We start from the raw sequence: 18,524 nt of genomic DNA on the forward strand, positions 1-18,524 counted from the left end.
GCGATGTCATGGTCCCTTCCATAAAACATATTGTATGGGTCCACCAATATGACTTTTCTATCCACATCAAAAATATTATGAGAAGATTAATTAGTAAATCTTTAACTTTGAATGATAATTCAGAATTCAATCGCAATATGAGCTCGTTAGCATGACAATAGCAAAAATAATATTGAATGTTGTAAAATCATGATTCTTATCTTTTTTATGGTCCTCCATAGGAACAAGAGGGTGACAACCCATTGTGATTTTGGGTAGAACCATGCGACTCGAGGTCTCCTAGGTTCGTTGGCAGTAAAATTACACAGGTCCCATCGTCTGATGGTATTTGTGTTTTTTTCCTATTCTTGGGTCTTCGTAGATTGTAAGATTGCGAAAATATCGCCTTTTATCAAGAGCTAGATTACACTCTTTCAGTAGAATAAATTTGAGAGTCACTCGAAGCGAAAAGTTCTTGAGTTCGACTCTCAATGAGAGCACCAATTGTTGTAACACAAAATCTCCAAGTAGCTTGAGTCCAGAAATCTTCGGTCCTGAAAACATAGAAAACCTTCGGAGGTAAGGGGGCACCGGTATGGTGCCGGCCAAAGGCTCTCCGACGGTCAAGTTAGAAAACAAGATCAATTATCAACTCAAAGCATTGGCTTAGAGCTTTGAAATTACTTACTTTTGAATGATCTTATGAGAGTCTATTTATAGGAGATGATGTAATCCCTATGGCCTTAGGATTGTAAGTTGATTTAAACTTGTAATCACCGGGAAGTATAATCCATATTGGATTGAACTCCTATACTTGAATCCTTGTTCGGAGAAGATTCAAGCCATTTAATTCGTATGAGAGTTGGTTTCCTAGTAAAACATGAAGTTCTTAGGTCCCTTTAGTCGTGGCTTGTATAGTAATACCTCCGTGAGCTTGCAATTGGAAGCGTCCGTGAGTTTGGATAGGAACATGGACCCATCCGCGAGCTTGAAGGAATCTATGGGTTCGGATGGTTCCATGGATTTGGGTGTGTCCATATGTTTGGAAGCATCCGGCCCTCCTAGATGCATGTGGAGATTGTTCCCCTTGCTATGTGCTCAATGGGTCCTCCCATTTTATGGTGTTCATACCCCCGGTGTTGTTGATGATGGCGCCTTGTCCATGGGACCCTTTTAGACTTCCACAAGTATGGGTCCTATTGTTTGAGTCAAGGCACCTCCTTTGTTATAGGTAATAGAACTTTATCTATTGGTCTCATTGTATTTATAAGAGCATAGGTCCCATCATCTAAGTCAAGGCATCCCCCATTTATGTAATATCTAGGGGCCCTATGCCTTTCTCTAATTTCTCCGGACCCACTCCAAATATGTGACATAGGTCCCATGTAGAATTTATCTATGGTCCCACAACGTCCATAACTTGTAGGTCTCTCAAAACATAGGTCGTGTTCTTCTAAGATCATGGGTCCTATATTTCATGCATTTTCCAATGGACCCATGAGAATGGATAGGTCCCCTCATTTCTTTATGAGAATGCATAGGTCCCATGCTAGAATAAACCATGGTCCTATGCTAGAATATTTCATGGTCCCACATTCGGTAATACTGATGCATGATCAAAATCATTCATTTTTTAGATCATCTATTATACATCATTTTTGTAAAAAATCAAGTCAATCAGAAATCGTTTGGTTATATAACTATTGTTGATTAAATAGAAAAAATCAACAATTTGGTCAAAAAATTACTCTTTAATTGAAAACCATCAATTTGTTTTACCTAATTGACAACAGTTATATAATCAAACGATTTCCGATTGATTTGATTTTTTACAGAGATAATCTTTAATTGGTTATCTAAAAAATGAACGGTTCCGATCATACACCGACATTGCCGAAATCGAAATTCAAAAAGAGGGGGTGACTTTGGAATACCTCCTAGGAGTGATCCAAATATTTTCGTAGGGAGGTGGGGGATGACTGATAAAGAAAAGGGAGTGGGGAAAGAGATGGGGAGTAAATGAATTGGGGTGACTAAAATGCCCCTAGGTTCTGTTTTTTTTTTTTGACACAAGTTTCATTTGGAATCTATATTAGAAAACAGAGAAGAAGTCACATTGGCCCTCGTGGGCATGTAGTTCCTCCAGTACAAGGTAACCTCTTTTTCTTAAAAGTTTTGCTTTATATAAATTTGTTTTCTACAGAACAACAAATATAAAGTTCATAATATTTTTAGTATTATCTATCTTTGAAAAGATATTTTGAAGAGAAAAAAATTGCTTTTTGTCTCCTTTATCTATGTCGGCCTTTTTCTTTATATACATTTTCTATTCAACCATGCCAAGCAGTCCTTTCACATTTTTCTAATAGCCTTTAGGATGGTTGACGAAGACTCTTTGATAATCCTGATTTTGAATTACCCCAAGGATTTGGACCAAAAAAATTGAAAAAAGAATTACCCCAAGGACTTGAATATCATATCTTGAGTATTAATCTTCGAGAAAAAAAAAAAAAAGAGGGGTTACTTCTAATCGTCATTAGCCACTCTTAAACATGGGTGATACCATGTTTCATCTTGTAGTAAATGTTTTACATGTCTCTTAAAAATTGTTTCATTCTACACTATGTTCTGTACAAACTGAGCATTATTCAGTTATGTTCTGAACATATTGATCGTTTTTTGAAGTTGCACTATGTCCACCAGCTTAGCCTCCATTACCCAGTCCCATATTATTTTATTTGTTTCTGATGAAGACAGGTTTTTTTCTCCATTGATCCTGAACTAGATTTTTCTTTTTTTTGGGGCAAGATCCTGAATTAGATTGTTGGGCATATAACTTTAAGAAAAGGTGAGAATGCTCATGCTCATCCCTGTATTATAAAACACTTTTACTTCTAAAACCTAAATATCATAAAAGGGCCCAAATGAGTGCATGCATATACTGATATACCCATGTACTTGTACATCACACAATTTGTGTATATAGACAAAAATATACAAGACAGCAGTATGGTGGAAGGATACTGTGCCTCTTTTCCTTCAATAACCAAACGCACAACACATATATGCAAGAAATTGGCAAAGCAATGCATATAAAAGACCTTGCAACAAAATTGATAAATGAAATCCTTAGTACTAAGAAGCTATAAAAGTCAAAAATGAACTGAAATAAGTCGGCTGAGGAGAGGGTTGGAACTTGGAAGCCTAAGAAATTGAAAAAAGAAAAATGGTCACTATTGTTCAACAGTTGTACCTCTCACAGCCTTCACAAAATTCTTGAAATGCAGTAAGTCAGTAACTAGCCGCAAATCAATAATATTAATAACCATATCTGTCAAAAGTAACCAAGTACTAGAACCTATTTATATCCATTAAATAAAATATGTAACGTATACAGAAGCCCTTTATAGAACTAAGTATGCATAGAGTGTAGAACTAAGTATGCATAGAGATTAGAATGTAGCAAAGAATAATAAATAAAAACATATAATCTCAAGTCATAAATGTTGAAGCCCAGTTGGCCAACTCCACTGACTACTGTAGTCAGGTTAAACAATTGAACTACAGAAGCGAATCGGAAGCATACTTCAGTTTGATTTCTTCACAAGCTCTAATTAGATAAGAACTCTGTAAACCGACCTAACGCCAAGAAGTGGCCTGTCTAAAGAACAGCTGATGGGAGTCCCATCCGCCATCTGGTTCCCTCCTCTTCAGAGGTGTAGCAGTCAAAGCAACTTGCTGGTAAGATTTCATTTGCTCTTCCATTGATGAGTCACTTACAGGAAAACAAAGCTGTCTAGCATTGGCTCCCCTGCTTCCATTCTCCACGCAATTCGCTCCACTGTTTAGATCAAAAGTTGGCCTTATGAAAGCAATGTCACTGGGGCCTGATCCACGAGGAACCTCCATAAGATGTGGAGCCCCAGAAAACAAAGAGAGAGTACCAGAACCTAAAATTTGTGGGATGACAGTGGCTGCACGTGGATCTGCTACGTATGGCATGACAGAGGGAGGGTAACCAGTTGAGGATATGCTGTTGTTTGGGTCAATGCAGAATCCATTACTGTAGAGGAAGGCATGAGGTGGTGGTTGTGTAAAGGTTACCTTGTGTTGCAGGCCAGCTATCCTCTGCATTTGTTCATTTGAGGGAAGCATATTCGCTGCAGCTACCAGAAAGGGTTTGGCATGACTATGACTAAAGCCATCCATTGAACTTAAATCCAGCGAACATGAGGATCTGAAGCTTCTGCAGTCTGATTGCCTTAAGTTTTCCACAGAAGAAACTGCTGGATCATCACTGGTCCCATTTCTCAAGCCTTGGGTGCCTTCACGTGGCTGGTAAGGACCATTGCATGCAACTGCAGAAGTTGGGTTGTCATTCAAATCAAAATCCCTAACCGAATGACTGGATAATGAAGCTGGTGGGGACAATTGATGGGAGTTGTTGTCATTTTCACTAACAGAGTTGAGATCAAAATCAAACGTTCTTGCTTGTCTGGAACTCACTTCCACAGAAGATTCTTTTGAACGATGACTTGAAAGTTCTGGGATAAATTTCTTTGGAAGCAATTCAACCTCAAAATCAACACCAGCAGCAGCAATATTGAGGTCAATGCCTACAACATGTGAATAGTTTGAGCTCCCAATAGTATCATTGGTTGATAATGCCTTATTTCTGCTGCAACCCTCAGAAAAAGAAGTCGGTCTAAAAGCACTAGTGGCTGCTGAACCCCTCCAACCACCTAGTTCCCCTTCGTTCTGAAACTGTGGCACAGGTAAGCATAATGGAATTCCAGATTTGGCCACCACAGGTATTGGCTTTGACACAATTTCAAGATTAGGTACAGTTTCTTTGACTGACTTATCAGGGTATTCCACTTCGTTTTCCAGGATATCTTCATTAAGATCAATACAAAAATGATGAGTAGTCTGGTCATCAGCAGCTACACCTTCAGGTTTTATAGTTATATTTGAAGGTTGCTGCCTCTGACAGCCTTCATTAATTCCAGCGACCATGCCTTGCAATGGCTCTTTCACCTCCAAACACAACTGTTCCTTTTTTGTCAACAGTTTTAGATCCACAGCCTCTTTAGTGGAGCAGAAACTATCAGACTTAACTTGTTCATTGCACTGATGGACTATGGATCCAGTTTCTGTTAAGCAGCCTTCTCTATCAGAATCTGCTGAATCAACAGAGCTGAGATGAACCATCTCGCTATTTCTCCCTTGTATAGACGAGGAGCTTCCTGAAGCCTCAACCTCCTGCTCCACTTCATTTGCAACTCTCCGAGCCACCTCCAGTGCATCATCCAAGTCATAGTGATTCTCTGATCTATCTTGATTATAAAGTTCTGCCATTTTCTTCTTATGCTGCTCAGATTTCAAATGATCAAAATTCTCCACAGTCCCACAATTATCATCAGAAGTTACACCCAGCACCTTATCACTACCCTTTTTTCTGACATTGTCAACAGGGCCTGCAGCTTTAATCAGATTGTATTGATTTTCAGATGAAAGGGTGGTAGTATCCAGCTCATATTTTGAAGCATGTATGGCCATACCCGGTACTAAACTTCTAAACGCAGGCTCTTCAAGATTATAGTCAGTACAAGTGGAAGTATCTATGGCCCTAAGTTTGATATTCTGACATGACTTTTTATCGACTGACATCTCCTGACAGCTGTCATTCGAAGATGCTGGAAGAATGACTTGTGTTGAGTTGGAAGAAGAAGACTCGGATTTAAATTGCTTATCATGGAAAGTTGTCTGCACTGGAGACTTCAATTCATTTTCATCCATATTTCCTGGATATCCATCCATTTTCCCATCTGCCAACTCATTAATTTCTTTTTCAAATGGTTGTCCACTGTCTGAGCAGACATCACTTTTCATGGAACTTTTCTTTACAGAAGTATTTCCTTGCAGAAAAGGTGTAGAGACTCCACTATCCTCATTGTTATCAGATCCATTACGACAGGACATTACTGTGGAAGTTCCTTCAGCATAAATCTCTCCCTTGAGTACTGAATTTCTGACTGTAGAAATCACAGAAGATGATCGCTTCAAATTATCTACATTACCCTTTGTACAAACAGTGGCAGAAAATTGACCAATCCTTTCTCTTTGCAATTTTTCAGCTTTGCAATTATCAATTTCATGGTCAGATTTATGCACTCGCTTCTCTAATCCGACATTTGCATCAGTTAATGTCCCAAAACAATCAGATAAGCTCTTTGCCTTCCCTAAAAGGCTTTGCCCTTCAGGAGAACCATGGTGCCCAACATTGTCTTCCATTTTGCTTCCTTTTAGAATATGGTAGTCCACGGTTTGCTAATGATTGCCTCCAAAATGGTATTCAGTGACACTTAAACCTTTGCAGAAACCAACTCACTGCCTTACAAAGTTCCATTTACCAAAATCTACAGGATGTCTTGAGCAACAAAGCTAACAGCACAATTCAAGGATGATAAGTAGGCAACTGCACAAACCGCTTACTTAGAAGTTCATGAGTCCTCCTGATACATAGGCATCCATCCAACTCAAAAGAGAATCAGCAGATCAACTGGTCATGAAAACAGGACTGTTATACAAAGTCATGCAACTCCACAGAAAGTTCAGTTATAGCCAATTAGATCTCCTGCAAGAATCAAGTTCATCAAAATTGGTTATCTCACTTATATTTAAAATGAATCATAGCTTTCACAATGCAAAAGAATAAGATGGCCGCGTCTCAAATCAAGATGTTATCAAAACATTATAGTCCACTGGACCACTACAAAAATTTAATCGCAATTAAGCAACATTGGACCTACGGATTATCTGCTTCGCCACGTTAGCCACTCTTTAACCACATAAGGTATAGTCATAAATTACAATGTTGGTAAAGGATTTGAATCAGTATGATAGAAGTGGTAGAAGAAGAAAAGAATTAACATGTAACACGAAACATGTTGCAAATGTATCAGAAAACAATGAAAAACTTACACCAGAAAAATTTATATATATGCCAATTGTTCTTATGGCTACCACGTCATTTCAAAGGCTAAAACCATGAATAAACAACATAAAATGTAGATTAATGTCATTAGAAAAGATTCAATTCGAATAAAGGCAATTGTAGCCTTGGAAAGTGACTAAACTAATGATAAATCCAGAAAATCATTCAGGCAAAACAATTGAATCAGTCTCTTCATCATTTGTAGTTACATGTAAAGCCAAAAATTAGAAAGAGGAAATGTATACCACTACCATCTGCTTCAGTCCAGAGAAAACTCGTGATAAAAAATATTGAACTGTAAAGTTGCTTGAGTTGTAAAAAGCAAGATCCCAAGTTGACTGAATCTAGTATAAAACATAAACCTCAAACCTAGCATTCCTATGATCAACATCTAAGGTCAAACTATGTGGCACAAATAAATTTAAAAGTGAAAGAACTACAAAAGAAAAAGCATCTTGCTGACCCCCAATTAAAGAAGCTAAATTGTGTTGATGAGAAATGTCTAAGACTCTTAATTAGCTGTCATGGAAAATGGCACAACAGCCTGAAGTCAACAAACTTTATAGGTACAAAATTATAAATCCTTATAATACCCGATTTATTCATTAGGACCTTCAGACACCCCACCCTTTTGTTTTTTGTTGGAACAGTTAAATTTCATTTGGTTACTCAGAAAAAAAAAATGTAGGAAAATTATAGAGCACAGAATTTTGAACCCCTACCACCATTCAAAAAAAACATTGAAGCAGTAGAATCTAAAATTGCTGTGGCCTTAAAATTCCCAAGCAATTTCTAAGCAACCAAACAAAGAAGAGCATGAAAAGGCATAAAATTTCTGCTGCAAAACCCAAATGGACCTTAAAGTTGAGATTCAGACACAAAAAAAACAGCAGACCCAGAAAAGAAGAGACACCAACAAAACCATGGAACCAACCTGTATATATAAAAAGAAAATTCTACAGCAAAGCTCAAAAATAGAAAGAATTGAAAGAACATATAAAAGGGTAAGGAAATAAGGAAGAAATGGACCTGTAACTCTGTAAGAGCTGTAAGAGGAGGTGTCTGTGTTGGTGAGATGGTGTAAAGAGTCTTAGGGTTTCACAGCTCGGATCAAAAGAAAGAAACACAGAGAGACCCTCAAAGCAGCTCTCTCTCTCTCTCTAGAGTTGAACGGTTGAAGCTACAAAAAGTTCAACCAACCAAACAGATCCTCCCTTTTTCTCTCCTTGAAAGAGTGAAAGAGAGAGAAGCTGACGTAGGCACAAAACGTAACACTATTTAGTATTTACATACAGTCATACATACATAGGAATTATAAAAAATAAATATAAACATAAAAATAAAGATTTTTATGGTGAGAGAAAAAAAAAATGAGTGCGTCAGAGACAGTGAGACAGAGACAGGAGGATGATGTGATATGCAGCTGGAAGGAAGGGGGAGGGGGTGTCCATGGGGTCCACTCTGATTGTCCGCCTCCTTCTCTGACGATCACTTCCTGGTGGGACCCACACCGTGGGCTGGGCCGGGCTGGGCCGGGGCGGGCCCCGGAGTGTACGTATTTCTTCTTCCCAGCTGCACCTGCTGCTGCTCCTGTGGGCCCACCATGCAACACGTTCGTGCGTGGCATCAATATCAGTGTCTGTCACCAAAGTCTTCAGCTTTTCGGGGTCTACAGGGTCTGCCTAATCTCTATCTTTTTTCTTTTATATATATAGCGACTTAGTGGACCCCACTTACCCTTTACTAAACTTTCCATTCATTCATTCATAATTTCATTTATTTATTTATGCTCACTGGTGTGGTCCTCGACTCTGGACTCCTTTCCTTTCTTGTCTGTATTGTGTGTCCGTACGCTTTCAAACACTTGACTTGGTGTGATTATTAATTTGGTAAAATTAATCAATGTTGATTACACTAGTACAAGACTTGCTTTTTTTTCTTTTCATATATGGAGATATCATATTTATTATATTTATTAGGCTTAATTATCAATTTATCATCTAAAATTATAATTTATTTTTATTTTACCATCTAAAAAAATTTTTGTCTCAAATTACTACCTGTAGCTTACATCTGTATCATATTTTATCTTATTTCGTCAACAATTCTGTTAAAAATAATAACATGACAGTTAATGTTGACATGGCGCGCTAGATGTGCCACGTCAACATCTTTGCTTTTATTTTCAGATTTTTTCATATAAGTTACCAATTACAAACAGACATCGTATCACTGATCTTTGTCATATATATAGAAGAAAGATACGATTTTATTTTATGGTAATTATCCATTACTTTACTTTCTTTCTCTCCCACAACTTCTCACTACACATGCATGCATAATGTTTAGATTCAAATCAGCGACTTTTTCGACCAAAAAAAATCAGGTACTTTTTTTTTCCACTTTACATAAATCTAGGTTAATGGAACTCTACTTACACGCAAAAAATATTATAAATTTATTTTATTTTTTTACTCCTTATTCCTATATTTGAATTCTCTATTTGTTTATGCTTGACTTTTAATTTGCCATATATTTATTATCAAATAATAAAAAACAAAAATGAAATACATTCGAAATAATTTTTAGATGTAGGTTACATAAACTCTTGGATTTATTACTGTTTGTGGGTAAACCCACACCGATCCAACAGCCAATCCTGGCTGGACACGTGGCTGGTCAGACTTTGACCTCCACGTCATCACTGCTCAGCACTTCCTCCGCCAGCTCAGACCGGGTCTCTATGCCGAGCCTTCCATGTTCGGTCCGAGCCGAACCAATGGACTTCCAGGGGATCGAATGTCAATCTTTCCACGGTCTTCTCAGCTCGGCTCGGCTCGGTACTAAAGAAATCTCCTCTGAGTTCTGGCGTCGGCCAGTTGGGGCTCGGAGGGACCCCTATCTTTTGGATCGGCTCGGTCTGAAATCCCATGCCCGATCCGATCACACATAGACTTCATGCATACGCATAAGGACGTGTATTCGGCTCGGCTCGGCTCTCCGCCGCCATTCCCGGGAAGATCATGTTGGGATGAACCGCCACACTTGAATGCACCTGACACAAATCCTCTGACGGATGGAATATCCAGCCTGCATTCATGACCATTGGGGTAGTTTGCCTGGACCTTCCAACCTTGCATTTAATGGAGCATTCAATGTAGCATTGAATGCTGAGGAGGTGAGAAGCTATGCATGCAACTAGCTCTGACCAGGTGCGTGGGTCTCTGGCAACCATTCATTCACATGCAGGTAACTTACTCATTAAGTCTTCCTTTGCCTATATATATACCAACTCATGTGTGTAAAACATCTATCAACCTACCCACAAACACTTACACAAAAATTCCCACTCACCAAAGAGCTTACCCAACTTGCTGAGAATAACCCAGAACATTTGCCTTGTTCTTCCTATTCTCCCAAGTTCATCCTCTGTTCTTCCTCATCCACCATCAAACACCATCACTGATTTCATCATCGGAGCGTGTTTGGCTGGTACCACACCGGTCCATCTCCTTTGATCTTGTTTATTTTGCAGGAAGATCTCAATCAACATCCACTTCATCATCCAGCAAAGCATCTGATCAGCCAGATCAGCATTTCTAAGTTGTTGCATCTACCTCACGAGAATTTGCATCAACAGATTGGCGCCGTCTGTGGGAAGATCGACTTCAGCCGTTGTGTTCATCACCGCAAGTGCTAAGCTCTTCCTTCACACAAGTCATCATGACTACCATCTTTCGGGACAGCAGTTCTTCTTCAGGGGCATCTCAGAATGATGAACAACATCAGCCTGAGACACCTGAAAAGACGAGGGGAGCACAACTCCCCTGGACATCAAAGTCCAAAGGTCCCTCAAAAATCCGAGCTGCTCACAAGCTCCTTAAGGAGAGCCAACGACATCTGGCCGCTGAGAATGCGCTTCTCAAACAGAACAATGAGCTGCTCGCAAAACAGGCCGAGCTGGCCGGGGAACTTGCACGCCATCGCGCTCAGCTCGAGAACAGCGGGGGATCAGGTTTCCGGTCGCGCCAGACCCGAGCCGAGCAGGAGGCCTTCTCACCGTCTCCTTCTCGGCAAAGCACCCCAGCCGACGTGGACGATCGGTCGGCTCGGGAAGGCGCGGATCACGTATTTCCGGGCTTCGAGGACATGCCTCCGGCCGAGCAGGCCGAGTTCTTGAAAGCCCACCGCCTCCTCCAGCAGAAGCAGGCGGCCTTCAGGAAACACTCTCCTGAAGGTCTGGGAGGAGACCGTGCCGAGCCGGGCACAGATCAACGACCTCAAATCCGATCCAGGTTGGGGGATGTCAACCCAACTGGTTCGACTGAACCCAGGGTGCCAGTCAGAAGCAGACTTGGTCCCACCACCAGTCAAGGCCCCTCCACATCGGACACTCATTCGGGAAGACGATCCGTGAGCGACCGACTGGGATCTACTATGATCATGTCGGATCGACGACCGGTGAGCGAGAGGATCACTCGTCAGCCGGTGAATGAGAGACTCGGTAACCGGGCCGAGTGCTCAGGGGAAAATGTGGCCGAGCCGACCCCGCCCAATGTGGAAAATCTTGTCCGGACTTCCGGAGCGTCCACGATCGGCTCGGCCAAGTCGAGGTCAACAGGGGGTATACCAGTAGAGCCGACCACGGGGAAGAGCTTCCCCTCCCGTACACTAGCAGAATCATGGATGCTGAGGTCTCCCGGGACACCAAGCCTCCCAAGATGGATCAGTACGACGGAACCAAGGATCCGTACGATCATCTTGACAGCTTCAGATACGCCATGGAAGCCCGCCAGGCGTCTGAAGCCACTAAGTGCCGAATTTTTCCTTCAACCTTGAAGGGATCGGCTCGGGGTTGGTTCCGGACCCTCCAGCCCAACTCCATCGACTCCTTCTCCGACCTCCGGAGGGCCTTCCTGGCGAGATATCGAGTTGTATCCGAACGACTCTACAACTTGAACGATATGTCGCTCATTAAACAACAGGAAGGGGAGAGCCTCAAGGCCTATCTGATCCGCTTCAACATCGAATACACGAAGTGCGACGATTGCGATGACAGATCGGCTAAGAATGCCCTTATGCAAGGTTTGCTCGCCGGGGGACTCCGCTCCCACCTGATGAGGAACCCTCCCTCTACTTATGACGAGCTTTCTGCTGAAGCCACAAAGTGGGCGCGGGCCGAGGAATGGGATGCTCAGGTGGAGGCCCTGAATCCCAGGCCAACCTCAGCCAAGAGGAAGGAGGGAGAGGTTGCAAGTCCCAAACCCCAGGTCCAATCCAAGAAGACCAAAACGGAGGAACCGCGCCAACTTCTGGGCAAGGGGCCCAAGTTCATCCAGTACACAGAGTACACTCCTCTCAACGCCGGTCTGGAGACGATCTTCTCCAAGATCAAGGACCAACTCCCAGCTGCCAGGGAGATCAAGGGGCCACCCCCAGACAAGATCAGGGAGGGCGTCTTCTGCAAGTACCACTCCAATCACGGCCACGTCACGGATGACTGCTACGCTCTCCGCGACGGAATTGAGACTCTTGCCCGGGCGGGTAAGATCAATCAATTCCTAGCCGGTGGGCCTAGGGTACCCAAGGCCGCGCCGAAGAAGCCCACCAATACCATTGACGTCCGGGATGCTGCCATCGGATCGATCGGAGGGGGACCAACCTTCGTGGGGAGCTCGAACCGATCCCAGAAGGAATACATCAGACAGGCGGCTCAAGCTCACGAGTCCCTGTCAATCCAAGCGGGTCAGCCCAGCACTTCCAAGAGACAACGGAAAGACTGGGCACCGGTCACCTTTGAGCCTAACGAGGCGAATGAGATCATCTTCCCCCACTATGATCCAGTCGTCATAGTGGCTGAGGTGGCCGGGACTACCATCGCGCGCTCCTTCGTCGATGGAGGGAGCTCGGTCAACATTCTCTACCACTCTGCGTTCGCGCAGATGGGCATCGGCGATGATAAGCTGGAGACCAACACTCCCGCCTTAGTCGGGTTCGGGGGAGAAGTGGTTCAGCCCCTCGGACACATTTACCTTCCCCTTTCGCTCGGGAAGGGACCGATCAAGAAGACCTGTATGACGTACTTCATCGTCGTCAAGCGGCCATCTGTCTACAACATTATCCTGGGCAGACCAGCTCTGGTCGACCTTGACTGCATCGTCCACTACGCCAATCTCCTCATCAAATGCCCGGTGGGCGACGACTGCATTGTCATCCAGGGGGACCAGTGCTCGGCTCGGTCTTGCTACGCCGCTTCGATCAGGTAGAAGGGTCAACTGCCGAACTCGCAGGAACTCGACTCCATCGCCGATTCGGGCAGGTGGCCGAGGGCGGAAACATTCGATTTCAATTCCGAGCCGAACCCAGAATCTCGGCTCTTTCCCGCCGAGGCCTGGGAGGAAGTGCCGATCTCGGACGATACCCCGGATCGGCTCGTCCGAGTGGGGACTCAGATCAGCCCCGAGCAACGTTCTGCCATAATTGACTTCCTCCGTGCCAATGCGAAAGTGTTCGCCTGGTCTTACGATGACATGCCGGGCATATCGTCCGACGTGATCACCCACAGGCTGAACACCGACCCGGGATGCAAACCGGTCCGTCAGAAGAGGAGGTCGTGCGATCCGGTCCGATACGCCGCCATGGCTGAAGAGGTAACCAAGTTGCAAAACAACGGGTTCATCCGGGAGGTCAATTATCCCGACTGGCTTGCCAACGTGGTCATGGTGAAAAAGAACAACGGGAAGTGGAGGATGTGCGTGGACTTCACCGACCTGAACAAAGCCTGTCCCAAGGACAGCTTTCCCTTGCCCAGAATAGATCAGCTCGTCGATGCAACAGCATGACATCAGCTCCTCAGCTTCATGGACGCCTATTCTGGGTATAACCAGATCCTCATGCACAAGTCCGACCAGGAGGGCACATCTTTCATAACGGATCGCGGCATGTACTGCTACAAGGTCATGCCCTTCGGCCTCAAAAACGCCGGAGCCACCTACCAAAGGCTGGTCAACCACATGTTCAGATCTTCCATCGGCAAATCCGTAGAGGTTTACGTGGATGACATGCTGGTCAAAAGCATCAAAGCGGACGATCACGTCAAGGACCTCTCAGACATGTTCGGAGTCCTAAAAGAGTATCAGATGCGGCTGAACCCAGCCAAATGTGTCTTTGGAGTTCGGTCAGGCAAGTTCCTTGGCTATCTGGTCAACCAACGGGGGATCGAGGCCAATCCGGAGAAGATCCAGGCTTTGATCAACATGAAGTCCCCGAGGACACGCAAGGAAATCCAGAGTCTGACTGGAAGAGTCGCCGCCCTGAACCGGTTCATCTCGAAGTCCACCGACCGGTGTCTTCCTTTTTTCAAGGCTCTAAGGGGAGCAGGGAAGGGCATAGAATGGACCCCCCAATGCGAGCAGGCCTTTCAAGGTCTGAAAAGGCACATGGGGGAACCTCCCGTCTTATCCAAACCAGAGGAAGGTGAAGAACTTTTTCTCTACCTCTCTGTTTCAGACTCGGCTCTCAGCTCAGTTCTAGTAAGAGAGATCGGCGGTGCACAACACCCCGTCTTCTATACGAGCCGAGCCATCGCCGATGCCGAGACCAGATATCCAAAATTCGAGAAGATGGCTCTCGCCCTGGTCAGCTCGGCTCGGAAATTGAGACCCTACTTCCAGGCTCATTCGATCGTCGTCTTGACGAATCAGCCACTCAGACAAATCCTGGCAAAACCCGAGACTTCGGGTCGGCTCATCAAGTGGTCAATCGAGCTCGGCGAGTTTGACATCATCTACCGTCCCAGGACGGCCATCAAAGGTCAGGCCATGTCGGACTTCATCTGCGAGTCGACCACCTCAGCGAAAAACCCACCGCGCGCCGACGTTACACCAACCGCGTCTGATCCGAACACAAATGGTGATCACGGCCAGGATGATCTTCTCACCTGGACCCTCTACGTGGACGGATCTTCCAACGCCATGGGAAGCGGAGCTGGGCTTGTTCTGATCTCCCCAGAACAAGTTGTGATGGAGTATGCTCTTCGCTTCAGATTTCAAGCATCAAACAATGAAACAGAGTATGAGGCACTCATCGCCGGACTCAGATTGGCAAGGGAGCTCGACGCGACCAAACTGAACATCTTCAGCGACTCCCAACTCATTGTCAACCAGATTTTGGGAGATTACGAGACTCGAGAGCCTAGCATGACTGCCTATCTCGAGAAGACCCGTTTGCTGCTCGGGAACTTCCGCGAATACAAAATATCCCAAATCCCGAGGGCAGAAAACTGCAGAGCCGACGCCTTGGCGCGCCTGGCTTCGGCCACAGACACCAGATCCGCTAGGCACGTTCCAGTTGAAATTCTGGACAGACCTAGCACCGCCGAAAACGAGGCCGCCGTTATGCAGACCGAGGCCGAGCCGAACTGGATGACGCCGATCATCAGCTACTTGGTCTCCGGGATCCTCCCCCCGGAGAGGGACAAGGCACGTCTCGTCAAGACCAGATCGGCTCGGTTCAGCATGATCGATGATCAGCTCTACAAGAGGAGTTTCTCCCTGCCCTACTTACGGTGTGTCACTCCCCAAGAAGGTCAGGATGTGCTGAGAGAAATTCACGAGGGGATACGCGGAAACCACTCCGGAGGAAGGGCCCTCGCCTACAAGACGATCAGACAGGGTTACTTCTGGCCGACGCTGAACAAGGACGCAGATCACCTCTCCCGCTCTTGTGTCAAATGCCAGCAGTTCGCCGCAGTCCCCCATCAACCTCCCTAGTTGCTGACCTCCATATCCAGTCCCTGGCCGTTCGCGCAGTGGGGACTCGATTTGATCGGCCCAATGCCGAAGGTGAAAGGGCAAGTCAACATGGCCGTAGTAGCAGTCGACTACTTCACCAAGTGGGCCGAAGCCGAGCCCCTAGCCACTACGACGGCCGAGCGGATGGAGACCTTCGTCTGGAAGAACATCATATGCCGGTTCGGCATGCCGCACACCATCATCGCGGACAACGGCAAGCAGTTCGACTGCAACAAATTCAGGAGTTTTTGTTCACGTCTGAACATCAACTTACGCTTCACCGCTCCTTATCATCCGCAGTCGAACGGATAGGTCGAGGCCATCAACAAGATCATCAAGAAGACCCTCAAGACTAAGCTTGATAATGCTAAGGGGAATTGGCCTGAACTCTTGCCAGAGGTGCTTTGGTCTTACCGAACTTCCTATCGCAACTCTACGAAGGAAACACCTTACGCATTGGCATTCGGGACTGACGCTGTCGTCCCGGTCGAAATGGGGACTCCCTCATTCCGAACCGGTACGTACAATCCCGAGACCAATGACACCAGACTTCGGCTCGGCCTGGACATGATCGAGGAGAGGCCGACCGACGCCAATCTCTGCCGAGCCGCTTACCAACAGAGGGTAGCCAAATACTACAATCAAAGGGTCAGGCTCAGAAGCTTCAGATTGGGCAGTCTCGTCATGAAGAAGAATCCCCTTGCTGTCAAGGAGAGCTCATTCGATCCGAACTGGACCGGACCATACAGAATTACAGGCATAGTCAAGCCTGGAACTTACAACTTGGCCACTCTGGCTGGGAAGCCTCTCAAGCATAGCTGGAACGCTGAACACTTGAAGACTTATTACCAGTAAAAATGTAGTTAGGATCGGGGACTGTCCGACCTAACACCCATTCCAATCAATGAAGAGATGAACACATTTTGACTCATTTTCTTCTTATTTTTCGAAGCAAACACTAGGGACTCTACTCCTATACACTTTCAACAAAGAGGAAAGATCTAAGTGTTTCCTTCGAAAAATTAGTAAACCCATGTGCCGAGCCGAAGTGCCACTTCCGGCCCGACGCTCGGCATATTACAGACTCATCAGGTCTATAAACTCATGTGTCGAGCTGGCGCGCCACTTCCGGCCCGACGCTCGGCATATTACAGACTCATCAGGTCTATAAACTCATGTGTCGAGCTGGCGCGCCACTTCCGGCCCGACGCTCGGCATATTACAGACTCATCAGGTCTATAAACTCATGTGTCGAGCTGGCGCGCCATTTCCGGTCCGACGCTCGGCATATTACAGACTCATCAGGTCTATAAACTCCTGTGCCGAGCTGGCGCGCCATTTTCGGCCCGATGCTCGACATAGTACAGACTTATCAGGTTTATAAAAATCCCTGTCCGAGCCGAAGCGACTTTCTACAGTCCTAACGCTCAACATGATATTTCTAAAAGAAAAATATACACTCCAACCAAAACTTTCATCGTGCATGCCGAGCCGATCTGAAAGTAGGTTTGAATATTTTTCTCAAAAAACAAAATTCCTAAATATCTCAATGGGTATGCCGAGCCCATCCGGGATCACTAGGGTTTTTGAATTCCTGCTTATCTTCATTATGCTTATCAAGCTGATCCGAAGACAAGTTTCTAATATATCATTACCATTCATTTTCATTGCGATCGGCATGCCGAGCCGATCTCGAAATGTCTTGGTTTTCATTATGTCTCTTACTTTTATCATTTTCTTATTCATTTGTTACTGGGTTATATCTTTAGCTTAATTTCCGAGCTGAACTGACAGTAACTTGACAAAAATACTGAATAAAGAACATACTGATAAAATTAAACAAAAGATAAAACCAAATACAAATTGTTCCAAAATTAGTCAAACCCGAGCCACACCTCGGCTCGGGGAGAAAAAGTAAAAACATAAAAACAAAATCAACAATCATGCAGATCGTTCGGCAGGGCCCTCCAGGATCGGCTCAGTAGACTCCTCGGGCGTCTCCTCGCCGAGCTGCACCACCTCAACCCCGCCGATCTGCATCTCAGCATTGGGATCGGATTCGGGAACTGGGGGGATCGAGGTCGGCTCGCAGTCAGGCGGCGGAGGATCCTCCGGAGTCGGCTCGGCTTCGGTGGGGACTTGGCGATCGGGAGGAGGAAGTTCATCATGCTGACTTCCCTGGGTACCCTCCTCGTCATCGGACTCGCCGAGGAATGAGACATCCCAGTCCGGCCTCTTCGACCGGATCGCCTCCAAAAGCTCCTGATACCCTTCAAAGTGGGCATCAGCCAGCGCCTGGACGCTCGGAAGCCCAGCCCGGCGCCGAGACTCAGCGGCCCTTCGCTCGGCCTCCTCGACGTCCTGCTGGAGTTGGTCGGCAAGTTGCCCCAGGTCAGCCGCTTTCTGCTCCGTAGACACAAGCTCCTTCCCGAGCCGAGCGACCTCTACCTCCTTCTCGGCCAGCTTGGATCGCAGACCCGCCGACCGATCGCGCTCGGCCTTGACCACCCGCTCGGCCTCGGCCAGCTTCTCCTTGAGCTCCAGGATTCGCTCCCGAAACCTCCCCATTTTCGCCTCGGCCTCGACGGCGGCGTGGGCGGCTTCGAATTGCCTCATGGCGAGCTGTAAGAACAACAAGAAAGAACTTATCATTAATCCGAACCGAGCGGATGAACGTAGTCCGAAGTGAAGAGGACTTACCAACATGGCTTGCCGGGATGTGCTCAGAGCTTTATGGCTGAAGCTCGGCTCCTCCT

General features: G+C 45.5%; 1 protein-coding gene across 1 annotated transcript; it reads right to left on the minus strand.

Annotated features, from left to right (window-relative positions):
- Positions 1 to 3,311: 3,311 nt before the first annotated feature.
- On the minus strand, positions 3,312 to 8,217 carry LOC147279639 (uncharacterized). Its single transcript, XM_086252496.1, has 2 exons — positions 8,006 to 8,217; positions 3,312 to 6,616 (listed from the first exon to the last, which is right to left on the minus strand). Exon 2 carries the CDS (start codon positions 6,271 to 6,273, stop codon positions 3,619 to 3,621), a length of 2,655 nt encoding a protein of 884 aa, XP_086108622.1. The 5' UTR covers positions 6,274 to 6,616; positions 8,006 to 8,217; the 3' UTR covers positions 3,312 to 3,618.
- Positions 8,218 to 18,524: the final 10,307 nt, after the last annotated feature.

This window comes from Dryas octopetala, chromosome 7 (assembly GCF_963921425.1).
Source record: "Dryas octopetala chromosome 7, drDryOcto1.1, whole genome shotgun sequence".
Lineage (NCBI taxonomy): Eukaryota > Viridiplantae > Streptophyta > Magnoliopsida > Rosales > Rosaceae > Dryas > Dryas octopetala.

Coding starts and splice junctions, on each gene's coding strand:
- LOC147279639 (XM_086252496.1), bottom strand. CDS start 6,273: ATGGAAGACAATGTTGGGCACCATGGTTCTCCTGAAGGGCAAAGCCTT.